The sequence below is a fragment of the Felis catus genome, chromosome A1 (assembly GCF_018350175.1).
Source record: "Felis catus isolate Fca126 chromosome A1, F.catus_Fca126_mat1.0, whole genome shotgun sequence".
Taxonomy (NCBI): Eukaryota; Metazoa; Chordata; class Mammalia; order Carnivora; family Felidae; genus Felis; species Felis catus.
In genome coordinates, this window is record NC_058368.1 from 196,643,100 (window position 1) to 196,669,067 (window position 25,968).

General features: G+C 52.6%; 2 protein-coding genes across 4 annotated transcripts in view; one reads left to right on the plus strand and one right to left on the minus strand.

Moving 5' to 3' along the window:
- The window catches only part of PDE6A (phosphodiesterase 6A), a 62,320-nt gene extending 57,014 nt beyond the window's left edge, over positions 1-5,306 (plus strand). The window contains exons 20-22 of the mRNA XM_045036991.1: positions 836-919; positions 2,501-2,648; positions 4,329-5,306. Coding sequence (XP_044892926.1) covers positions 836-919; positions 2,501-2,648; positions 4,329-4,408 — 312 coding nt within the window. The 3' untranslated portion in view covers positions 4,409-5,306. The remainder of the gene's footprint in view (positions 1-835; positions 920-2,500; positions 2,649-4,328) is intronic.
- Positions 5,307-7,834: 2,528 nt separating this feature from the next.
- The window catches only part of PPARGC1B (PPARG coactivator 1 beta), a 112,566-nt gene continuing 94,432 nt past the window's right edge, over positions 7,835-25,968 (minus strand). For 2 of the 3 annotated variants that reach the window (XM_045036997.1, XM_045037005.1), the window contains exons 8-12: positions 25,162-25,966; positions 21,969-22,044; positions 19,525-19,649; positions 16,394-16,548; positions 7,835-15,418 (exon numbers count right to left, since the gene is read on the minus strand). In XM_045036997.1, the coding sequence (XP_044892932.1) occupies positions 15,318-15,418; positions 16,394-16,548; positions 19,525-19,649; positions 21,969-22,044; positions 25,162-25,966 (1,262 nt within the window). In that variant the 3' untranslated portion in view covers positions 7,835-15,317. The remainder of the gene's footprint in view (positions 15,419-16,393; positions 16,549-19,524; positions 19,650-21,968; positions 22,045-25,161; positions 25,967-25,968) is intronic. The other variant, XM_011286128.4, reaches the window with a different exon arrangement.

The window sequence follows — 25,968 nt, forward strand, 5'->3', positions numbered from 1 at the left end:
CCTAAATACTTCAGTTTGCCTCTCTGAGAGATAAGAAACTCACACACAGTATGCAAGCGCACACACACACACACACACACACACACACACTACCATTAATTACGCTCACAAAATTAGTAATAATTCTTTAAGGTCATCCAATCCTCAATCTCTGTTTATTTTCCCTGATCGAGTGAAAAAAAATAATTAGGTTGATTTGTTCAAATCAGGATCCAGTCAAGGGACCACATTCCCTCCGGTTGTTATGTCTCTCGAATCTCTTTCAATGCATAGCAATTTTCTCCTCTCTCTCTTTTTTTTTTAAATATATACGTGGCATGTATTTATTTGTTGAAGACCGTAGGTCTTCTGTTGTGTAGTTGCCCACATTCTGGATTTGGTTGATTGCACCCTCATGGTGTTATTTAATATGTTCCTTTATCCCCGTATTTCTTGCAAACCGCTAGTCAGATCTGGAAACTTGATGAGTTCAGGTTTAGTTGGGTGTTTTGCTTTGTTTTGCTTTGTTTTATTGTGAATAAGAATGCTTCATAGGTAGGGGCGCCTGGGTGGCTCAGTTGGTTAAGTGGCTGACTTCAGCTCAGGTCGTGATCTCGCAGTTTGTGAGTTCGAGCCCCGCATTGGGCTCTGTGCTAGTAGCTCAGAGCCTGGAGCCTGTTTCAGATTCTGTGTCTCCCTCTCTCTGTTCCTCCCCCGCTAACACTCTGTCTCTTTCTCAAAAATAAATAAAGATTAAAAAATTTTAAAAAAAGGGAGAATGCTTCTTAGGTAGAGTAGGTCCTGGCATCATGCCAAGAGGAGCCGGGTACAGTTAACTCTTTCTCCTCCATGACAGCCCATGATGGACAGAAACAAGGCGGATGAACTCCCCAAGCTTCAGGTCGGCTTCATTGACTTTGTCTGCACCTTTGTCTACAAGGTAGGTCCTTTGTTTTCTCAGGCTCAGCAAGGTGTCCTTGATAAACCCAGGATTCCCAACAACGTCAGGAATAATAAACCCTGGCAGGTGGGTGACCAGCGGGTGATAGTTTACAAAGAGCTTTTCATCTGCAACGACATTTGGTCCTCAGGACGGCCCAACGGGGGTCTCGAGTGGTAATGTACCCAGGCCAGAGTCTGGGGCTTCATGCCCTCTAGGTGCTCAGTACCACGGGGACAAATGACGAAGCCCAGTTTCAGACAGGAAAGGGGGAGGCCATGGGATGCACGCCCTCCTAACTTCCCTGGTTGGTGGAAATGTGATAGGTCAAAGTAGCCCAATTGTCAAAAGACAATCTGGGATTTCTTTGAGCCGATGCTCACGGGTAAAGTCCTCCTCCTGGAAACCCACTGCTCCCAACTCTGTGTTATTTGTGCCACCACCCACCGCCCGTTAGTCATTTTTATTTCGGCCATGTTACACATGAGGAGGCAGAGGTCAGAGATGAGAAATGACAGGGCCAGCGTCGCTGGAGGCGGCCTCGAGCCGGGACTAGAGCCGGGATGCCTGACCCTGGTTTAGGCCTCTTTCTGCTGCACTAGGGAGAAGGGCACATGATCTCAGAGCAGACAGGGGCCACTCTGTCATAACATGGCTAATTGGGGTGCTCCGAGCAACAAGGTAGAGTCGCCGTGCTCCCCACTATCATCAGCAATATTATTAAACCGGGTAGGCGAGGCCGAGTGCCCTCCGTGTGCTATCACAACCCTGCGAGGATGGCTGAGGCAGAGCTCTGTAGGTCACCGCCCCGCGGTCACACAGTTTGTGGCAGAACTGGGTCCAAACCCGGCAGCTCTGAGCACAGCCGACTCTGGCCGGAACTCCACGGTGGACCCTGGATTTGCTGTTCTCACCTTGAGCAAATCTACTCCATCAACCTGCACTTTGATTTCCTCGCCTGAAAATCCCGGAGGGATGCATCCCGTTTTCCCACCTCCCAGGAGTATCTGGGGATCAATGGAGATAAAGCACTCCATAAACTGCAATGTACTGTGCTCAAGGCGTTATTTGTACTCTTGGAGCTAAGAGACTTTCAGAATCCCCTTCGCAAATCCCAATTTCATTCAGCAAATGTTTTCTGGTGTCTTTATACCCCAGACACTGTCTTTTCACCCCAGTGAACAAGGCGTCGCAGTCCCTGCCCTCTCCAAGTTCACAGCCCCTGGGGGAGACGGGCAAAGGGAGTCATTACAATGAAATGAAACGTGGAAGAGAGGCTCCTGGAGCTTCTAACAGGGGACTCTACTTACCCAGAGGGTTCAAAATGGCGAAGAGGAGAGGGCAGCAGATCTGGAGGGGTCCGGAAGCCAGGTGAAGGACATGGGGACTGCCACAGGAGGGTTTTAAGCAGGACAGGGATGGACGGGCCCTTGCACTGCAACCCTCCCCCGACCAGTGTCAGCATCCCACCGCCCCAGGCAGCTCATTCCCGTGCTGGGCATTCTCAGCCGTGCCTCCCCCTCGGCTGGACCCTGGGCCATTCCCCCCCCCCCCCCATGCCAGAGGCTCTCTCTTTTCCAGGAATTCTCCCGTTTCCATGAAGAGATCACTCCCATGCTGGATGGGATCACCAACAACCGCAAGGAGTGGAAGGCGCTCGCGGATGAGTACGATGCCAAGATGAAGGCGTTGGAGGAGGAGAAGCAGAAGCAGCAGGCAGGCGCGCAAGGTCTGTGGACGGGAGACGAGGAGCCCTGTCCCCACCCACTAAACACTCACAGCCCGGTCGCAGGGCCCCATACGTGTGGGCCCGTCCAGGCGTCCCCACCTCCTCTGATCGCTCTCATTCTGCATTTTGGGGCGCTGAGGCTTGCTGACATGAAGTACCATGGCCAAATCATACAGTTGGTAAGCGGCAGAGCCTCGTTCCCGAGACTGAACCTTCTACCAAGGATTTCCGGCTGCCCCCCAACCAGTGTAGGACAGATTCCAATTCCAGGGCTGTGGACATAGAGCCCTACCCAGGGGCAAGGGAGAAAACCTTTGAAGGAATTTTAGGGGCCCTATTTCTGACTTTCTGTCTGATGTTTGAGTAGCAGCACGAGCCCTTTCTTGCACACTCCCGGTGATGGAGGGCTCACTATCATGCATAACATCCTCATTCCGTATCAGTGTTAGAAAGCTCTTCCTTGAACCACAATTCTCCTTGTGGAAGCCTCCACCTGGTGGCCACAGCCCTGCCTTCCAGAATCAAGTGGGATGTTTGCTCCAGCCCTTCCCAACTGAGAGCCATTCTCCCTCCCTCCAGCCATTTCCTTTACTGATTGTGTGGGTCCAGTTCCCTCGTGAGACATGACATGTAGTCCTGGCCCCCCTCTGACTTCCCTCCTCTGCACACCTGCCCCTCTGCCCACCTTGGTAACGCGGACACTGTCATGGCTCCAGTTCTGCTCGGGGCATCGTGGGGTGATTCTAACCTGGTGGCTGCAAATGTGGGGCTACCATTTACGTTTTGCAAGCCGTGCCGTCTGCACGGCCCCAGTGTCCTATCTGTGACAGTCATCATAGATTTGTACGGTTATTACAATTTTCCAGAAATGGCAGTAAAGTGTCCGGAGGACGAGGCATCTTTTTCTCATTTGCAAATTATCTTTTGGGCTAGCGGCAGCTCTGTGCAAACTCGAAGCCTGCAGATGTCTTTTGTTTGGCCTGCATTCTGTTCGCGTGAATTCGCTGTCCGCGTTTTAAAAGTGGGATATTTCCGATTTTGAACATCCAAATCTCCAACATGTCTTTAAGAAAAAAAAAATGTATAGGGGGCGCCTGGGTGGCGCAGTCGGTTAAGCGTCCGACTTCAGCCAGGTCACGATCTCGCGGTCCGTGAGTTCGAGCCCCGCGTCAGGCTCTGGGCTGATGGCTCAGAGCCTGGAGCCTGTTTCCGATTCTGTGTCTCCCTCTCTCTCTGCCCCTCCCCCGTTCATGCTCTGTCTCTCTCTGTCCCAAAAATAAATAAACGTTGAAAAAAAAAATGTATATATCAGTATTTGGCCACACCAGTCTGCTTTTCTGCAGGACAAAGATTAGCTGGAGCTGAGTGGCAAATGCCCCCTTTAGACAGGATAGGGGATCGCTCTGGTTTGCCACCGTCTCAACACCACCCACTGCTGTCTCCCAGACAGCGTGTCGAGTGTTGGTCATTTATCATCACCATAGTGGTTCCCTTTTTCTTAGTGTAGAGAAACGGCCTTGGTTCCTCGGATTGTCCTGACACGTGGCTCGCCTTCTGCATGTGTGGTTAGTTACCTGTTGGCCTCCGAAAGCCCCCGAGTTTGCAACTCTTGGTCTAAACCAGGGCGAAAGGGAAGCGCGCGCCTCCTCTCACCCGGTGTATTCTCTTTCTTGTCCACAGCGGCGGCGGGAAATCAGCCCGGGGGCAACCCCGGTCCAGCAGGGGGCGCACCGGCATCCAAGTCCTGCTGCATCCAGTAGCCCAGCCGGGCATCAGCTGACCAGAATGGTCCCACCCTCCTGGAAAGAGATTCCCCCAAGCCGGCGGAAACCCAAAAACCTTCTTGAGAAGTAAAAGAGTCCTAGGACTTGAAAGCGGAACGAGAATTTAGCTTACATCCTATCTAGTGGTTTTTCTTTCCATCATTTTTTTTTTTTTCAGTTTTGAGTACTTTTCTCTTGCGCGAAAACCAATCACCCATCCTTTTCCATTTCTTTCGCATTTTTTCCCTTAGCTGAAGTCATTTTTCTTTTCAGCTTGATGGTATTTTGTTTTTAAGTTTACTCATTTAAGTAATCTCTACCCCCCATGTGGGACTCGAACTCACAACCCCAAGATCAAGGGTCTTCTGCTCTTCAGACTGCGCCAGCCAGGGACCCCTTACCTGAAGTATTTACCAGCACATTTCAGACGTATCATTTCGCTCCTCCATTACACATCTTTAAAAACATCCGGGCGTTTTCTAATATAACCCCATCATTATCACATGCAGCGAATGAACACCTGATATCGAGGGGTGGTCGATGCTGTGATGAGCTGTGCAGACCCTTTCCTGAAGAGTAAAGGACGTGCGGTCCCCACAGCTGTCCCTCGGAGATTCCCGCAGCTGCAGGGAGATCCTTGACCCAAGGTCATGGCCTTCCCCGGATGGCCTACACCCATGACAGATCTATGCCAGGTGTTAAGGCCTGGCCGTGTTGGCCCAACCCAGGACAACTCCACAGGGCCATTCCAGTTCCAGGACTCTCGGTGGGGTCACCACGGCCGTCACCGGGGCTCCGTCACAGCTCGGCCTCTCCCTCTGCCCATTCCCGCTCCCTTCCCTGCCTCAGGTGTTGGTCCCGTGGGCACCCCTTAATAAACATCCTGCAAAGACCACTGCGGAGGCTGCTTTCTGGGGAACCCAACTGATCACACCCATCCTTCATTGCCTCTCCCCTGCTGTCACACAAACGTCTTTATTAGTTGGTTTGTCCAAACAAGTTTCACACGTTTAAGTGGTTTTTTTTTTTTTAAGTTTATTTATTTTGAGAGAGAGAGAGAGAGTGCAAGCAGGGTAGGGACTGAGAGAGAGAGAGGGAGAAAGAGAATCCCAAGCAGGCTCCACGCTGTCAGCACAGAGCCCGATGCGGGGCTCGAACTCACGAACCGTGTGATCGTGGCCCGAGCTGAAATCAAGAGTGGGACACTTAGCTGACTAAGCCACCCAGGTGCCCCACAAGTTTCACACTTTTCAAGTTTAGATGTCACTAAACAGGTGGGTCCTGAATCCTCATCTTTTAACTCTCAAGCTAGATGTTCTGCTTTCCGGAAATTGACCCTCTCAGAGCAGCGGTCTTTAAAGAGACATGTCCCTAGGCAGGCCACATGTAGTGGTTAAGTGGCAGGGCAAAGAGGGGAGGTGTCACCCTGGAAATACACCCGCTGCTGCCGGTCCTGGCTTTATTCCTTGGGCAGGTTCCCTCCATTCTTCCCAGCCTCAGCCCTCCCCGTCTGCCAACTGAGGGTCACAGTCCTCGCCACACCTCTCATAGGGCTCTGGTTAGCACCAAGGGAACCACATATAAGGACTGCACCTTATGTTGAATTAAGTGCCTCCTGTGATGTCCCGGGTACTGTTCACGGTCCAATTTCATCCTCCCAACGCTACAGGGTAGAGACGATCGCTAGCCCCATTTATCACAGGATGAGGATACTCAGAGAGGTTAAGAAACCTGCCCAAAGACGACCAGCTGGTACGAGATGGAGGGTAAGACCCAAAGCCAGACAGCTGTCACTACCCTCCTGGCTTGTGACCCATTTTCCCTGCACCATCCTGCTTCTGACCATCAGCTCCTTTAAAACATAAGGGACCTGAGTTCACCTAGGCAATTCATCTTGCCTCATACTCAGGGAAACCAGGGGCCAAAGAGATGGCTTGTCGAAGTTTGCACAACACAGATGTGGCAGAGTTGCGTCTCAAATGTAGGTCTCGAGCCTCTAAATCTCCTGGGCTATTTCTGGCACCATCGAATGCATCCTTGAGGGCATTATTTCCGTGACTCTGTGGCTCGGGGGCCTCCCTAGCTGTGTGTGCAGTCATCAGGCCATGGATAGGATCCACTCACGTGTCCATTCAGAAACTCCTGACTAATAGGGCTGGGCACCCTGCCATGAATAGAGAAGCAGGCCTGCTTTCCTGGATTTTACCATCCAGCAAGGGGGCGACAGCTTCTGAGCGATCACGCACACGGAAAACCTCTCTAAAGACTAACTCAAGTCACAGAAGCCTGCTGCTAAGGGGAAACATCCCCGTTCATCTGAATGGGAAATAATTGCGATGTGTTCCTTTCCGACTGCAGAAATCCAAACCGTTTCCAGATGGAGAAAATAAATCACCTCAAAACGAGAGCGAGTGTATGTAGGAAACAAACAACTTGAAACCAGTTTGCACATAACATAGAATGGAATGGCTGATTGTACTTGGTCTTGGGTACGTGTGATTTTCTTCACCAACGTCTCAACCCTTTGGGGGCACATCAATATCCACGGGTATCTTGCACTTAAACTGCACTTAAAACATAAAGTTAAGGGGCGCCTGGGTGGCTCAGTCGGTTAAGCGTCCGACTTCGGCTCAGGTCATGATCTCGCGGCTCGTGGGTTCGAGCCCCGTGTCGGGCTCTGTGCTGACAGCTCGGAGCCTGGAGCCTGCTTTGGATTCTGTGTCTCCCTCTCTCTGCCCGTCCCCTCGCTCGTGCTGTCTCTCTCTCCCTCAAAAATAACTAAACGTTAAAAAATTATTAAAAAAGAGTAAATAAAGGTAAAGCAGTTTTAGGGCAAAATAAAAGCGACCCCCGAGAAAGCATGAAACGGAGGACATCCAAGACAGAGGGTCTTAGAAGACGCCGTTTCTTCACCGCCCTTGCTGGAAGTGAGCAAAGGAAAACATTTCAAACTCACCCAAATGAAGCACACAATTCGAGTCTGTTCTTCATATCCTCTGACCAGAAACTTTGTTTTTAACCAGAAACCGTACTGTTGTCGTCCGTCGGTGAGGGTTTTTGCTTGAAAACGTAATGTCAAAGTATCTCCTTCAGCATGTGTCATTAGTGAGCTTGTGTGGAAAAGTTGATACAGCCAGACAAGGAGGTCCTTGTTCAGAAAGCGGGAGAGCGTTCTAGAAGTCCTGGCAAAAAGCTGGTCCTGGAATGACTGTTGTGGGAGACTGAGTCTGAATGGTTTGTAAGAGCCATGAGATGTGCTGTGAAGGAAGGAAACGTGACCCCAGAGAGTTTTGGGGGGCTTGAGGGGCACACCTGACCCCGGTCCTCTCTGAGAAAGCGACCGTGGAACTAGAATCCGTTTCCCATTTAGTGGCCAGGGTCTCCCTCAACGAGCACGCAAATAAAGACACATCTCACGGGGGCTGTGGGTGGTGTTTTCTTTTTAATCTCCATAGTGTATTTGTTCAGTTTATTTATAAGCAGATCACTTCACTATTTACAGTACATGAGCATAGAGATTCTACAGTTTTTGTGATGTAAACAATAACTCCATAGTAGGAGTCTGAGAAAAGAAGCCAGTTCTGAAGTATTTACAGACGTTAAAATAGAACTTTATACTCACGAAAGAATAATACATAGAGCAATTTGGTTAAATTATCTATGAAACTATAGAATCTGACAATGTACAAATACAGGAAAACAGTTTCTCATTTAGAAGGTGAGACAGATAAATCACACCGGAAATAAAATAGGGACCATGACAACCACAATAATTAAAAGCAAAGAAGGTTTCTTCCTTGCCTCTTACAGATAAAGTATTTATATAAATAAGGACACAACCCAACGAAATGGAAAAAATATATAAAAATCCTCTACCAATTAAAAAAAATAGCAAAACTAAAAACTCGATTCTCAATCATTAGCAGTGTCCTTTAAAAAATTAAAATTTAGCTTTCTATTATAAATAACAAAGCAGATGTGTCCCTCTGTGTAGGTGAAATTCTTGCACCTTTCTCAAGAAATGCATCAATGTAATTCCACACATACACACACACACACAGGCGTGCACACGTGCAGACAGACAGGCACGCACACACACACACACACACACACACACAAATACACACCTATACGCACACACACAGCCTTGCGCTCATGCACCCCAGGCTGTAGTTACCTTGTTGAACTTCCTAATAAATAATGCCCCCTACGGTAGTACCCCTGGGGATGCCCAAACCTGACAAGTTTAGCCATTCCCTGGTTTAACCCTGTCACAGAGCCGGGGAAAGCCCTGGCTCCCTATTGCTCAGAATTCTCTAGGCTGCATGGTCACACCAAGAGAAAAGGATTTGAGTCCAAGATTTGGAAATGCTGGAAGGGACCATAGGGACCACCTCGCCCAGTCGATTAAGGCTAGCTACAGACACAGTCTTTTAGAAACCTGGGGTCGGGGAGAGGGATCTTGAGTTGATTTCAACATTAGCAGCTGCCTCTGGAGGAAGCCGACGCTCAAAGCCAATGCTAATACCGCGGCACGAGGGGGTGGGTGTGAATTTCCAGAGCGGACGGCACCAAGCCAGACTTCTGGATGGTCATGGCCTCCAGAAACCATCCGGAAATCCAAGCGGTCCACCTCCCTGTCCCGCTGACCACCGTGACCACACTCCCCTGGAGATTTCCAACCTGTTTCCATTGGAATCAGAACACCCCTCAAGAAACAAAGTTGGGGAGAGTTTATGACTTTTTATTCCTAACACAAAAACACTCGACAAGAGTTTGAAATACAAAACACAAACACAAACAAACAAACAAAAAAACCTGTTTGGCTATTCAGTGGACCGTATCCAAGGCCATGGCCAGCCCCCTCCCCCCCCCCCGCCCCGCCCCCCCAGTCTCCTCACACGCAACCTCTTTGCTCATCCCGAGGGTACAGGGCGGGCCACCCAGCAGAGGTTCGCTTAACAAGGTCAGCAGCTGGGATGCCAGTATTGCAGTTACAGCAAACCCCTCCCGGGCACCCGGACACAGGGTCCACTCCTGTCTCCTTTGCCCACAGGATAACTAGTGTGCTTCTCGGTCTGTGCCAGAGTCTGCTAAGCGGTTGCTTCTGCAGTCTTCTGACTGGCGTGACACTGGGCTCTAAACACATAGACAGTTCACTCAGGCCATTACACAGAATTCCCAAAGTTGGTGCTGCACAGCAAGGGGGCCGAAAGGATTTATTTGCCTTCCATCTGGGAAGCTGGTGGGTACAGTCTTTGGCCACTAGAGGGCGACCAGACGTCGATAAGGCAAAGTGCTGAGGTGGAAGCCGACCAATCCCTTCAAAAGTCACCCATAAAGCAAGGCTGGCAAAGGGGAAGAAGAGGCTCTTTGAGGCTCCCTTGCAGGCTCCTTTGACAAAACACGCAGCACAGAGCGGGTTCTAGCTACATAAACACGTCTTTCGTGGCGTTGCTCTGCCCGGGGACTGACCACCTACAAAACCGTATTTTCCGCGCCCCCCGGGGTGGGGCAGTCGGACCGCCCTGCTGCTTCCAGATGTGCAAGGCATTCTGACGAAACAGAATATCTGAAAATCCGTCCCCCGAGGTCTCAAAACCTCAGCCACCACTGCTGTATCACTAGAGAAACAAAAAGCAGAAGCTGCCCTAAACACATGCAGTGTGATCGATGCCTCCTGTCGCCCCGTATGTTTTACAATCATTTGAAGGAAACGTGTGAAAAGTGCCTAAGTTAAGCTCTTTTGAAAAAACAAGTGTATTGCTAGTATTGTCTGAGAGCAAGAGAGAAACAGCCAAGCGGTCACAACATTCGGATTAAAAGCTGTTCCGCGGGGACGATGACAACGAGGCCGATGGGAGATGTGACATCGCCACCCAGCCAAGTCGGGGTTGAACTTCTCACCATCCCCACGAGAAACTATGGCTTAGATCTGTCCTGGGGAGCTGGCCTCCTCATACAAGGTAACTCGGCCAGGACCATGTGGGTTCGAGTCTGCTGCTGGTTGGTTACCTGGCAGAGAACTCGCACCCTGAACACGAGCTGGGCGCGGCCAGAGGATGGGACCCGGTTCACGGGTGAGTGACGGGTTCCTGAGGCTCCCGGCTGGTAACCTGGGCCTAGCGGGTTCGAAAGGGACTTGAGTGCTCATTCCATCCAATATTCTCATCCGTTAGATGAGGGAACAGAGGCCCCGGATCACACAGCAAGTAAGAAACATCAGGTTTCTCACTGAGATGGCTTATAGTTGAATGACTTGCTCTGTAAACCCATTTGATGTCAGCTGGGCTGTTTCAACTTTTTATACATATATAAAAATAGGTACCAAAATCTAAACTCACCGTTCCCCATCTCTAGGGCCTCCAACAAAAGGGCCAGCAAAGGGCTGGCCTTTCCTGCTGCTATTTAGGAAGGCCATCTCTCTCCTCCCTCATACCAGCCCCACTCCCGACCCCATCCCAATCCCTGGGAGAGTACCTCACTCAAGCCAAAGGAGACCCATCTTTGCCAGCGTAGAAACATGGAGCCAGGCTGAAGGGTTGTGGTTTTCTCAAAGTGCTTTTATTGGTTCAATGCAAAGTCAGCCTCTGCCTACTTCCTGGACGTCCTGCAGCCGGCTCCCAGGGGTCTCCCCACACCCAGCGTCTGTTTTGGGCCACGTGGGCTTCCCAGCTCCCGAGCTCTCCCTCCATTTACCCTGTACCTCCGGACTCAGCAAACAGCCCCGGAGCCCTGTCTGCCCCGCGGGCAAACACCCCGGGGACTTGACTTGGGGACCGGCTTAAACATATTGCACATAAGCACTAGCTGCTTTCCTTCCGCCCCGGTGGGAAGGGGTGAGGGGGTCCCTCTTCTTTGGCCAACAAAACCATGAGGTTCACTTTATTTGCTACCGCACACGCGATTTCTTCCCTTAGATCTGAGGGTAGCTGCTAGATCTCAATGCTAAGAAAAACACTGCCGTTTTGATGTGAGTCAGATCAACCAATCCTCCAGGGCTGATTCCGCTTCACAGCCGGGACGGCCCATCTCTCAAGCTTCAGGCTCAGCTGTGATTTCAACTGAGCCCAAGGCTTGGGATGAGGGTCTCACCTGTCCATGCAGAAGGACCGTGTGTCAACACCCTCCCTGCCGCCCCCAGCCGCCACTTGCACGGTGGCCTCGGCACGCATGTTGCACATGCCTAGAAGACACTGCTCTCAACACATCAACAAGCAGAGGCTTTATGCAACAAGAGACCTCTTAGTGCACCTTTTCCTGCGTCAGGACTTGGGCGCCGAGTGTTTGCAGCTCAGAGCTCTCCTCCCTTCCTCCTCCTGCCCCCAGAGCCCCGGAAGCCCTGCCTCTCCCCTGAGCACAGTCACCACGCAGCACTGCAAGACCTCACGGCGGATGCAGACCCCTAACTCGTGCTCTTAGACCAGTTTCCTGGCTTGGGAGCAAGATGTGAGGGGCTACGGGGGGTGGGGGCCTTCTCTGCACTCCATCCACTCATATTCTTTACCTCTTTGATGCATTTTCCTTCGATCACCAGAACCCCCAAGCGTGAGGATTCTGATTCAGCCTTGTACCGACTGAGGAAGGAGATGGAAGAATTCCACTTAGCGGTTGGATCGGACATTTTTGCAAACACCAGCACAGCACAGGGACGGACAGGACAACCTGCCCGGCGTGGGCAGCTGTCGACACGGTCTACAGTAAGCTTTTATGGCAATCACATGTAAACATCATCCAGAGCAAATACGAGGACAGAGCTACGATGAGATGGTTGCCAATAGCAGCTGCTCCCTCTGGGTTACTCCTTAATGTGGTGGGCAAGAGACCAAGGTTGCCTGGTTTTCCTGGAGGAACCCCGGAGTCTCCTTGGTTAATAATACACAGCACCGAATGAGTCGTCCAGATAGAGGTTATCTGCAGGGTTGGTCAATTTTAGAAGAACTTGCAGCCTTTTGTGGACGGGATGGCAAGCAGAAACCCTGCGGGATGCTCTCGGCAGACATCCTCTCCCGCCAGCGGCCAGCCCTGACTTTAGGCACGTTACCTCCCAACGCCGTGCGCAGATCTCGACTCTGCTCAAGGGCCAGTATCTAAGTAACCTCAAGGGTCCTGTGTTAACCTGACTGGGAAGGGCAGCCTCGGCTGACCCAGAAGACAGGAGAGAGAGACTGGTCTTGTATGTAGGAGCGGCTTAGGCAACCTCCAGGCCAACTCTTCCTGGTGCAGAAGGGTGGGGGAGGGACTCTGTGACTTAGCAAGGTCACAAAGCAAGTTCTTGGTGGAGCCAGGCCTCAACCCAGCTCTCCAGACTCTGAATCTAGAGTTCCTTCCTATTGGCTTCCACAGGATAAAACCTCAGCATACTCCTTGGTGCAAATCAGGACGCAGTGGGGGCAGCAGACAGATTTAAATTCTATTCTATTGCATTCCATAACCATTTATTTATGTGCCTACTGTATGCTAGGCAGTGAATAGCTATTAAAGGAATTTACAATGTTCAGGTCTGTGCTGTGGATAGTCCCTTTCTTGGTTCATCCTCACAAACCCCGCCTCCCTCAAACATTTCATGTCCGCTATTCCATTCGCTCCCCCCACTCAAGTGGGGGTCATGTGTCACAGTATTATTGCAAGTCCTGTGCCAACGAATGGCCTTAGGGGGATTTTCTCTCACGGATCAGGACGCGATAGGGATGGGCCGACGTGAAACCCAGCCACCGTTTGGTTCTGTATAATGGGAACCTTTCGAAGATCAGACCAGGTTAAACTCTGATCCGTTAGTAATGGCTGCCCAGAGCACTGTGTTGAGGATTCTAATAGTTAGTATGACCAAGCTCAAAGAACATGAGTGCTGTGGTCGATTAGTTATGTCTGCCACTGGCCAAGGAGGTGGGAGTAGTGGTATATGTGCCATACATGTATCTGCCATCCTGAGCTAGATCCCACCTTCACAGAAGCTAAGACTCTCAGAGCCGGCAGGAACCTTGGAGATCAACTTGCCTACTTCCCCTCAGTCCATTTTAGAGAAGAGAATGTGGGGGCCCAGAGCGGTCAAGTGACTTGATCCCCAGGAGCTCAAATTCCCTATTCTTTCTAAAGCCTGTTTCCTCCGGTCTTCTCTGTGGGCTGGGAGTATTCTCACCTCCCAGGACAAGCTCACTTTCCCAGTATACCTACTAAGGTACTTGATAATCTTTAAAAAAAAAAAAAAAAATCAACTACCAGTTCTCAAAGTTCTAAAGCCTGGCAGTAGCAAAAGATTAAATTAGCTTGTTTAGTTTCATGAGTCAATTTCAAACACTGTTAAAGCAAGCAGGACTTTTTCTCTTTCCTTTACTTTTCTTTTTAAGACAGAAACTTCCCAAGGGACCCTGATATATGAACGAGATTAAACTGGAGCCACTCTGTCTGAGGCAGAAGCAATGAGCTCACACCCAGCCTGGCCACGCTTTCCCAAGGCACCTGCACAACATCCAAGCTGGACACGGCTTGACATCACTCAAGAACATCAAGTTTACGGTAAAGCCCAATCAGAATGTGGTCTGGATGGCAAAGGACCTTGGAGATGGTCTTATCCACCCTCGGTCCTCACATGCCCTCCTGTTACCCCTGCCCCATCCACCGAAGCGACTTTCCAGGTGAGGGAAAGGGAAAGACAAGCCGGTCGGAGTGGGATGGGTTGGTGGCTGGCCCCAGCAAGGACGGCTGCTTTTGGATCACCCTGCCTGTGCCATCCCAGGCGTGTCACTGAAGCTCTCATGGCATGTCCACAGAGCCCTCTGGATCCAGACGCAGGTCCAGGTCTAAACCCGCCTAATCCTGGCAAGGCAGTTGGTGACTTAACCCTCAAAGTGAGCCCGGAGACTTCTAGTCTGGGGCCCAATGTCGCTCAACTCACCTCTACCAGTCCCTGTGACTTTAGATCTTTACCCCACTACTGCAGGAGCATGGGACCAGGAATCAGGAGGCCTGGGCTGGGGCACCGCGCTGCCCTCCCACTGGCCGTGGGACCTCGGGCCCGTCATCTCACCTCTTGGGGCACTGCCCGCCTCACCTGGGAAAACAAGAACCGTGCAGCTCACCCCTGCCTTCCTCACGAGGTCCGCCAGGATCCGAGGGCGCCAGGCCAGGCGCAAGCTCCGGGCACGAGCTGGCACCAGATGAGGGTTCTGACTCTAACTGGACCCACCCTTGCTCAGTGAGACACCGAGGGCAGAGCACGGCAGAGAAGTCCCAGAAACCTCTCCCCTCTGCTCCTCGTTACGGCTGCAGGCCGCCCTTCCCTGGGGATCAGCCTCCCGGCCGCCCGGCGCCTCTCTCGAGCATTCTGGCAGAGGGAGCGGAGCAGCTCAGTGGCAAACACCTCGCGACAGTGCATAGTTAAAAAATCAAGGAAGCGATACGATAATCCCAGGCACAGTACATCTGAGCCATAAATACGTTATTTGAAGGATATACTTTTTTTTTTTCTTCAATTAAAAATGTGTTTATAATCCTGATTCTATTCACGAGTAACAATTTCATCATCACATACTACGGACAAGAAATGTTATGGTGGACACGGCTGCACGTCTACGAGGGAAGTCGGTCGGGAAGGAAGGGGGAGATGGGTGACTGACCCAGCACTTGGAGGCGCACCCCCGGGGCCACCCGCCGGAAGCGAGGACACTAAGTGGCAGTGGGACATCAACACCATGGAAACTCACAGACAGAAGCAGCTTTGTTCAATGTAAACATTGATTTTTTTTTTTTTTTAAAAGGACAGCAGTCTCAAGTGTCTCTCTCACGTGTGTTCTCTCACGCGCTCGCTCTCTCGCCTTCTCATATACTTAATTTCTTTGAAAACGTAAACATATTGGAAGGGCCTTGTCTGAGGTATTGAGGTATTCCTCGAAGGTTAAGGCTGTTATCAATGCAGGCTCTGCTGGGCCTCCTTCAGTAAGCTGTCAAAATCCATGGCTTCGTACTTGTTTTTCACGGATGCAGGAAGGGTCTCTTCTGAATTGGAATCTGGGCAGGGGGTGGAGGAGTCAAGGAGAGGGGAAGGCAGTGAGCCACTCGGAAAGGCCAGGCGATCGGAAAATCTGCCACTGGGGTCAGCCCCATGGGGTGCATGTGGCCCCAGGCCTCCAAGAACACCAGACAGCAAGAATCACCTTTGCCATTCTACCGTGACACCTCTGCCCTGTCGTCAGTGTCTCCCGGCCTCGGCTGCCCTGTTTCTAGAATGGGGTGGCCTGAACCAGAGCACCCTAGAGCTCCTTCCTAGCTCCGATATCCCATTAATCTATTTCCCTAAGAGCTTCCTGCTGGTTAGTGAACCGCTGCGGAGGTCACGGAAGGTGGCCACCAGAGCTAGGATGCCCTCATTGTAGAGATACGGAAGCAGGTCCCCACGGGTGGCCGTGCAGCCAGGTGGAGCACTGCCCGGCCTGGAATCCTCCTCGGTTTACTCACACTCAGCCCCGTACTACGGAGCCCGTGTCAGACTCTCCTCTACAGATAATTCTCTCCTAAATTGTACTTCTTTGTCCTTCTTCACCAACTCCTCTCCAAATGTGGGAGCACGGTGACAGTATTATTTCATTGTGGCCCATTAATGGACAAGGCTGCCTGCTGCCTGTTGGGGTCACCATGGAATGCCCCTCAAGGCGGCAGTGCAGCCACTGGCCCTGTGAGGTCAAAGAGACAGTAACCATCGTTCCACCAGCTGGCTGTGAACACAAGACTAGACCTTCCAAGTGGCCACAGGAGGCTTGAATCTGGTACCCGTCTTGGGAGAGGACAAGATGGACCAGAGACCAGAAGAAAAGCAAGATGGCGGCCTCCAGGTGAAGTGGCTGCAAAGTTACCCAATCGGCACATTAGAGCTTTGGTGTGGGCACTGGGTCCAGAGGGGGCTTTGGGTGTGGGTTTCATTAGAGGAGGTCACTGCCCCTCATGCCTTGGGTCTCACTGGAAGGTGGCGGGGCCTTGTGTACTTACCATAGTCAGTGTGTCTGGGCCAGCAAAAGTGCTGGAGCCCTCCGTAGCTCAGCTGGAAGGAGGGCTCGTTGCGTTTCCGCAGGGCAGCGCCATTCCTCAGAGACAGGGCAGCGTGCTCAGAACACCGGTAGGTGATGAAGCCATACTTCTCGCCTCTGTGGGGAGAGGTCAGGGGGAGCATGTTACTGGGCCAGCTTGATTCATACCCTCAGACCACCCATTACCAGAGGCAGAGCAGAAAGCCACACTGATTCAGTAACCATGGCCGCTTGCCCCCCGGCCGCCCCAATACAGATGAGGGCAGTCGCTAGGCTGACCTCTACTGTGTGAGAACAGTAAGAGCAGGTGATTCCCAGAACGTCTGCCGGGCGCCTCACTCTTCAGACCACCCTGCCAGTGGCCACTGGCATTTTCTCCCCGCTCAGGGATGAGGAAAACAGGCTCTGCGGAGTTCAGAATTTGCCCCAAGGCGATGGCAGGCAGGGCATTTAAACTCAGGCCTCCCACCATGAAAGCTGATGTACTTCTCTTGGACCTGTGGCACCTAGGCCCCCACCCTTCCCTCCTGCCTCCTTCAAAGCCAGCCTCAGCTACCAGCACCTTGGCTGCTGCTGACTTAGCCTCCCCCTTCCCTAGTACAGCTGGCATTCTGTACACATCATCCTTTATGGTGAACACCTCTCTGCTTGCTCAGCAACTGGGCCACGTGTTCAGCCGGGCTCAGGGCACCAGGGGATGTCACACGACGGTGGCCCTCCCTGGCCACGGTGATGCATTCAAGGATGAGCCTGTCGCCCAAAGCAGAGCCTCAAAGAGTGCATCCCAGCTCTTGGCCCCAACTGTGAGGGAGACTCCTGCTGCCCCTGGTAGGAGGTACGTAAGCTTAGACGTGGAGGCGGCCATTTTGCCACCCGAGGGAAGCCTGCTTGAGAAGGGTGCTGAGGCGAAGGGGGGCCTAAGGTGGGTCCTTTCCCCAGCTCCTCAGCTCCACAAACAGCAAGAAAAAGAATCCTGACCGATCTGTCCCTCTGCTGCGTGCACTCCTCAGGGCAGAGACAATGTGGACTTCTGCTACGGCTCGCGACAGGCCTACCGACACTAGGCGCCTAATAAGTACTCAGCTGGCTCACATTTCCTGACACCTCTCTGAACCAGGCCAAGGTTGGACCCCTTCTGCCTCTTTCAACGTCCAAGCCTGCTTGCTTCATTTTTGCACGTTCTCTTTGTTTGACGTCCTGAAGACTGCACAGAACTTAAAACCATCCTATTTGTGTAACGACTTTCTCTTTTTAAGTTGTGGTAGAAACACAGAACCCACAAAGTACCATTTTTATGGTTTTTAAGTGTGCAATTCAGTAGTGTTAAGTGTATTCACGCTGCTGTGAACGGATCTCCACCTTCTCTGCTTGCTGTTCCCAGGAAGCTGACTACTGCCGACACCTCACAGAAGTGGAACCCATACAGCATTTGTCCCCTCGTGGCTGATTATTTCACGTAGCCTAATGAGGTTATCCGTGATTGTCAAGGTTCATCCGTGCTTGCAGCATGCGACGGACTGCCCTTTTTTTTTTTTTTTAATGTTTAAAATATTTATTTTTGAGACAGAGAGAGAGAAAGAGAGGGAGACACAGAATCCAAAGGGGGCTCCAGGCTCCCTCCGGCTGTCAGCACACAGCCCGACACGGGGCTCGAACTCACGGAGTGTGAGATCATGACCTGAGCTGAAGTTGGACGCTTAACTGATGGAGCCACTCGGGCGCCCAAGATTTCCTTCCTTTCTAAAGCTGAATAATATTCCTTTGTTTGCATGTACTACATGTTGTTTCCCCATTTATGAGCCAATGGGCATGGGGGTGGTTCCCCCTTCTTGGTTATTGTGAATAATGCTCCTATAAACAGGGGCATGAGAATATCTCTTTGAGATCTCTTGTTTTCAGTTCTCTTAAGTATATACGCACGGGTGGGATTGCTGGATCGGGTGGTAATTCTATATTTAACTTTTTGAAGAACCTCCATACCATTTTCCATTGTGGCCGCACCATTTTACCTTCCCACCAACAGTGCACCGGGTTCCGATTTCTCCACATCCTTGCCAACACTTGTTATTTTCTGGAGCCACCTTAATGGATGTGACCTGTGTAATGATCCCTATGTAGAAACAAGTTTCTCAATGAAGTTTTTAAAACGATTATTAAATTTGAATTTAAAAACCTTCAAAGCTCAGTTGGCAAATACGATGGGAGATACTTTAGAGTTATTTCAAAACTGACAGGGGCGCCTGGGTGGCGCAGTCGGTTAAGCGTCCGACTTCAGCCAGGTCACGATCTCGCGGTCCGTGGGTTCGAGCCCCGCGTCGGGCTCTGGGCTGATGGCTCGGAGCCTGGAGCCTGCTTCCGATTCTGTGTCTCCCTCTCTCTCTGCCCCTCCCCCGTTCATGCTCTGTCTCTCTCTGTCCCCAAAATAAATAAACGTTGAAAAAAAATTAAAAAAAAAAAACTGACAAAGTTTTGACATCTAGGTCGTGCGTTTACGTGCAACCTATGCTTCCTGCATGCGGGTTCCCTGACAGATGAACGCTGCTTCCCCAGGTGAGTGAGGAGAAACAAAGATTCCCAGCAGAATAAAGGGTCTGAACTGGCTGCTCTGGAGGAACAGAGGGGCATGAGTGGCACGGGTCCTTGCAGGGCAGTGTGGTTCCTGTGTAAGTGTCCCTTTAAGCCCCGGGGGCTGTTTGCTGCCCTATATCAGAGTGGAGACCTAAAGCAGCTATGAGAGCTGCAGATTTGACTCTGCTACTAACTAGCTGCTCAGTTAATCTGTCTGAGCTGCCCGGGAAGGGAAAGCAATAGAAAGAATGAGTGCATATGTCACAGGCAGGTTAGAGCGTTTTTAAGAGAAGGCACAGGATTTGCCTGGCAGTCAGCAAACCATCAGTGGGAGTTTACTGCTTATTATTGGGCCACACGGTTGTTACTGGACCTCCCGTGGGACCTGGCTCTCCAGGTCCAGGCCGCGGATCTCATCAGATTTGTCCTGCGGATCTTCTCCGGCATCTTCTGTGTGGCCGGCCCTGGACGGGGACCCCTGCCCTTCCCCACTCCCCTCTCCTGCAACAGCTTGACCGGACTCACCTGTTGTTTCTCGTCAGCACCTGGCACTCCACAATCTCACCGAACACTTCGAAGCGCCTCTTCAGCTCTCGGGAGCTCATGTCACTGGAGAGATTGCGAACATATACCACACGGCCTTCACCCTGCTCAAGGAGGGAAACACACAGAAACCCAGTCATTTTCTGGCTTCCTGGGACCCGCTTGATGGGGGGCTTCCACGGAGTCCTAGGCCTCAGCCCACGATGTCCGGCTGAGTGGGTAACACTAACTGGGGCCGGAATCAGAGAGAGGACAATGACGACCCCTCTCCGGAAGAGCTGCCTTGTTGGAGGAGGGGGCTGCTAAGTGTCGGACGGGGAAGTGGCTTTAAAGGGAGCAAATGCTCACTTGAAGGAAATGAGAAGAGAATGGACAGAGGCGGGGGGGGGGGGTTTATCATCATTAATCTAACTGCTTACTCATAACTGCTTACTCATATTTGTGTTTGGAGTCTGGGATTTTTTCTGGGTAGTGGGGAGGGGATAGGAAGGCAAGCTGCCGGGGCATCTAGATGGCTCAGTCGGTTAAGCGTCCAACTTTGGCTCAGGTGGTGAACTCGAGGGTCTGGGGTTTGAGCCCCATGCTGGGCTCTGTGCTGACAGGGTGGAGCCTGAGCCCTCTCTCTCTCTCTCTCTCTCTCTCTCTCTGCCCCTCCCCCACTTGCACTCTGTCTCTCTCTCAAAAATAAAGAAACATTAAAAAAAAAAAAAAAAAGAAGAAAGAAAGAAAGGCAAACTGCCGAGGATGGGAATGGGCAGGCACGGGAAACCAGGTCGTTGTGGGGGTCACAGTGAGCTGGGAGGAAGGCAGTGGGACCAGGACACAGGTCTTGGGGTCACCGCTATCCTCAGTCTTGCCAGGGCAGTGCATACTGTGACTAAGGGGTCACTTCAGGTGAGCCGGGTGCCACGCTGCGGGCCCCTAGAAGAGCCCAGCAGAAGGAGGGGTGGGGAGCAACCCAGGATGGAATGTGCCCTCCCCTCCCCTCCAATCTGTGACTGGATCCAGTGAATGCCATCGCTGCTCTGACCCGCTGGAGAAACTCCGGCTGCGTCCTGGAAACCTGTGCTCTCGTGGGTGAAAGTGATAGGTTCTGGTTTGGACAGGCTTTCTCCGGGCAACAGGTTAAAGCCATCTGGAACCACCCCACTCTCACCTCCCAGCTGGCAGGGAGGAAAGCAAGGCGCAGGGGCCACAGCAGGCCTCCGCTGTCAACCATGGGGACCGGGTTCTGCTCAGTGTAGGAATCCCCTCCCCCAGCCTCCTTGCAGCTCCTTACTCTGGGAAGTTCTTTCCTGCCTCTGCCCCATGGTTCTCCTGAAACTACGTGGTGGCTCCTTTCATCTGTCAGGGTCTAGCTCCTCGCAGATGTCCTTCCTCGACTGCCATGTAAACACATCCTCCCCACTAGTCAAAACACGACTGTTTGTTTCAGAGCGTTTAGCCTCACGTGATTAATTCCACCGCGCCTCTCCCAATCTCTGATTACAGTGTTCGTTCCTTGCTTACGAGTCTGGTGCCTTTCTCTCCCTTCTGCCCCAACCACGGGAATGAGGACCTTGTCGGTCTTGTTCGTGCCAGGCACGGCCCCACTGCTGAATGGTCACACGTGGAATCCAAGGTGATGCTCCAGGCACGGCCTGCGGTTGTAAGTACCTGCCCGCAGGCAGCTGGGTACCTCTGGGGTACACACACCTCATGTGTCCTCCCTGCTTCTGCCCGGAAGTGCCAGTTATGCAGGAAAGCAATCAAGTGCAAGCCTGTTTGTCTTTCTGAGCATCTGTCTTACTTTCTCTTCCCTTCTTTCTAGTGACATGGAGGGGGTGGCTCCGGCTCCCCGCTGCAGATTCCTGATGAATTTTCTCTAGGTGCTTTGCAGTGGGTTCACCAGGCACAGCCTGGGCCCATAAACTAACTCTGGGGGAAGATCAGGGGGGTCAGTAGGAAGCAAGAAGCAGGCTTCTCCTGGTCCCTCAGACCAGATCAAGCTGGGGGACGCTTAGGAAGGACAAGGCCCAACTCCTTTGTGTATGGATGAGTAAACTGAGGCTCAGGGAAGCTGGGAGACCTGCCCAAGGTCACACAGAGGGTGGTACCAGGGCTGGTTTGTGGCCTGGCTGGCCCTGCTCTGCTCCCCCCCGCCCCCAACCGCAGCCTGCCCTCTCGGCCCTGCTAAGCCTCTGACGTTCAGCCCTAAAATCACCACCCACTACATGCCTCACTGCCAGTCCCTCGGCTGCACTTTGCACGATGCCACCTCTGATGCCCTTTGGTGACCCTGGTGCCTCTTGAAGTGAGAGAAACGTGACTATCTTCTGCAGGCCACAGCTGGCCTCAAAGAGCTTCGGGTCTATGAAGCCCCTGCACGTCCTGATGCCCCTGCTCTTCCCCATTCACTCCGGGCTCCGGGGCCCCAGATCACTTACAATGGCCTTTTCCCGCCGCTTCCTGGCATGCCGGACACTTGGCGTTCCGTCTGAACACGGTCCTCTGCTCTCACATCTGTCGGTGAACAAGCAAACCAGAGGCACTCACTCACAGGAGGGACCACGGCAGGGTGGGCGGGTGGAGTTGCTCCCGGAAGCGAGGCATGCTTCTTTAGAACTTGCTCATGAAGGCAGAAGGAGCCCAGCACGCCCCCCCCCCGCGCCCCGTCCCCCGTCCCCAGCAGTGGCATGGGGCTGGGCATGGCTCTGTACAATGTGACCGGCGCCTCTGGCCAGCCTCTAGGACGAGATCACTGGGAATCACCGTGTCGCGAAATCCCAACCCGTCTGAACCTCGCCTTTTTATGCCATTAAGGGTGGAAAGGCCCTCTCACTTCATCACTGTCTGGGGCCTGATGGGGGGAAAACAACCTTTGAGGTCTTACATGTCCCCATTTTCCAGATGAAAACCCTGAGGCTCAGGTTCAATATGGGTTTGCCTAAGGATGGAACGTGGGGAAGCCAGAGCCAGAAGGAGGTCTGCTGATCCTGGACCCACTGCTGTCTAGTGGCTGGAGCCCAGGCACGAGGCAACCCGGCCCTCACAGCCCCCACGTCCAGTCTGGCTATCAGGCTCAGCAGCCCGCATGCGCCGCCCGGGGAGACCCCTGGGTGCCACACGCCTGCGTCTTCCCGCCTGTCTGCACACCGCCTCCTCCCCCAGAGAGCCGGGCTGCTGGACTGGAAGGAGCACAGCATGGGAGGCAGGGGGGAGTCCGGGCTCTGCACATACTGTCTGCGTCCTTGGGAAATACAGCACGCAGGATAAGAACACAGGCTCTCCGGTCAGACAGCCTGCGTTCGTTCGCATCCCGCATCCCGGCTCTGCCACCTCCTGCTGGGCGACCTTGGGCTAGTTACTCACCTCCCCTTAGCCTGAGTTCTTCAACTGTAAACAGGGAGAACTGACCGTACTGCCATCTTGGCCATTTGTGAGGATCAAATCAGAAAATGCTCGGCTCAAGACCTGCTCAATAATTACTTGCTATGGTTTTCTATCGAACCTCTTTGAGCCTCAGCTTCCTCATCTATGAAATGGGGGTAAGAAGCAGATGCGCCCTCCAAGAGCATCTGCGAAGCTAAACAGGGTAATAGAAGGGGGTATGACTTGCAAACTTTAAAGTGCAACAAATCGCAGTGTCATCATCCATTGGTAACACACTGACAGTTCCCCCACCTGAACTGTTGAGAGTGACCGAAAGGTACTGTGGGGTTTGTGTTGTGACACCAGCTCAGAGCTGGGGTCGGAAGCACAGGTTTAAGAAATGTGAGCCTGGGGGGGGGTGGTGCCTGGGTGGCTCAGCTGGTGGAACGTCCGACTTCAGCTCAGGTCATGATCTCATGGTTTGTGAGTTTGAGCCCCGCATTGGGCTCTATGCTGACAGCTCAGAGCCTGGGGCCTGCTTTGGATTCTGTCTCCTTCTCTCTCTGCCCCTCCCCACATGTGCTCTGTTTCTCTGTCTCTCAAAAATAAACAGATGTTAAAAAAAAATTTTTTTTTTAAATGTGAGCCCGGAGAAGGCTGATGACTCCTTTACCAGGCTTGCCAGGCACCAAGCTCTGCCAGCTGAGCAAAAACCGAGTCAACCAATTAATTTTCTCCAGTGAGCACAAAAAGCCAGCCCTGAACTTGGCCCAAAAGCAAGAAGAGGAAAAGGCAAATCCATGGGAGTTTCTAGAGAGGCTCGCAGCTCTTTGCAGGCAAGTTCATGAATACAGGCCCTGCCCTGACACCCCTGAGCCGGTCAGGAGGGAAAGGAGGCCAGGAAGCCCCAGCTCCAGCCTCGGAGGATGTGCTTCAAAAACAAGAGAACCTTTCGTAGCTTCTGAGCTACTCAATGTTGCAGAGGAAGCTGCCTAATGTGGACGCCTAGTCACTTAAGTCCCCGTGACCCTTGGGAGAAGGAGAATGGAGCCAGAGAGAGGTCTGACCAATCACCCTGGCTTATTACAGAGAAGGGCTTTTAGAGAAATCGCTAGGGAAACTCATTTTGATTAACAGGTAGTTCAGGGCTTCTTAACATTAGTGTCAGGGGAGTCTACAACCCCCCTCAAACTGAATGCCCAGTTACAGGTCTACATACATTTTAAAGGGAAGAAAAGTGTTTGCTTTAATCAGATTTTCAGGCGGTTAAGAGCTACTGGCGTAGATACATAACTACAAAGCAGAGTTTTTCTACGAGAAGATACTTTTCTATTACCTGAATTCTAGTTCTCAGAGTATGGCACTCTGGTGACATCATCACCCGGGAGCTAGTTAGAACTGCGGATACCCCCCCCCCCCCGCCCCCATGTACAGATTGAGACACCGGGCGGGTGGGGTCCACGCAGCTGCAAGGTAACAAGCCCTCCAGGTGGCTGCTGCATGGCTCTAGACCCAAGTGCACCATCTAGTGGTCACTCGGGTGCATGGCAGGCAGAGGATTTGGGACATGCCCTGACCCCGCTTAGGCCTCCCCAGGTCAGGTCAGGTCCTGCTGTGATCAGGGAGAGAAGCAACCTGCCTCCACCAAAATGCGCCAAACTTCCATTCTTTCCGCCCAGCTCCCCACTGACTTTTGGACCAGCTCCTTCTTTCAGACCAGTTCACTGAGCCAAGACGGTCTGAGCAAACAGGCTCATGATGCATCATCCCCGTGCGAAGGTAGAGCGGCTCCCGGGGGATCAGCTGACTGGCTGGAAGTCCTGGCACAGCTCAGCAGGACCAAGAGATGGGAATAACCTTACTGCTGCTTTAAATCCGGGTCTTATTTTTAGAACGAAGATTAGAGTTCTGCTAATCTGCCTTTGACATGCAAAGGTCACATAGACATTAAATTGGGTCCAAAGCAGGAAATGGATGAATAAGGGACAAGTTCATTTAGACATAAAGCCACAAGCAGCCAGGAAGTGGGTATTCTTCCTCTCCTGGGGCCAAGAGATTTGGGTCACTCTTGACTGCCACACGGCAGGCTTTGCCTGCCTCCAGGACTTGCCCCACAACTCTCCCAGGGAGACCACCTCCGGGGCCTCTGACCAGGACACAGGCCACACGGAGACTCAGCCCCAGTTTCAGGGCTCCTCCCTCCCTTGGCACCCTGGGAACTGGGGTTGTCGGCTGCCCGCTGTCCCTCTTGAGGCCACCCATCCATACCTGAAGGTCCTTCGGACGGCTGGTGACCGGGAGCGGCAGGAGGAAGAACAGGAACTAGAACGGCTGCGGGAACAAACCTGCCGGCCGGCCTTGCTGGGGGGGCTCTGGTAGGGGCAGTGGTCAGAGCAAGGGGGGCTGACCCCCGAGTCCTCTTCTTCATCGTCCTCCTCCTCCTCCTCCTCCTCCTCCTCCTCAAGGAGGAAGCTGCTCTCACCACTGCTGCTGCTGCTGTCCTCAAAGACAGTGTCGTATTCAGGACTCTTACAGGAGGCCAGGTCTTCGTCCTCCAGGGCGCTCTCCAGGAGCCCAAAGTGCTTGGTGAGGCTGGCGCGGATCTCGTGGTCTCGCAGTAGCACACTGTCCTTGGCGGGGGCGCTGGCATCACGGCTTCTGTCTTCCTCCCTGTTGGAGGCCTGCACCTCGGCCTGGAGGGCCCCTTGCTGAGGCCAGTCCTCAAGGTGGACCCCAGACGGCTCCCAGGACCTCAGCACCTTCCTCTGCAGGGCGCCTTCTGGCTTCAGCACCTGGCAGTAATCGTGGTCTCCGAAGGAACAGGAGAAGGGGCGCTTCTGACCAGTCTGGGAGGCTGGCTGGGCTGTGGCATGTCGCAGGTGGGACAGGAGCTCGCTCCGCTCTGGGTGCTTCTTTGGCAGCTTGTGGGCAGCCCCCGCGGCGGCCTCGAGCTGGAGGCCCTCCAAGCTGGGAAGGCTGGGAGCTCTGTCTTTGCCTGGGCTGTGTTTGATGTCTGGCTTGAAGGGGTCCTCCTCTGTGGGCTTGTACGGAGGTGTGGTGGGCGGGGTGAGTCCT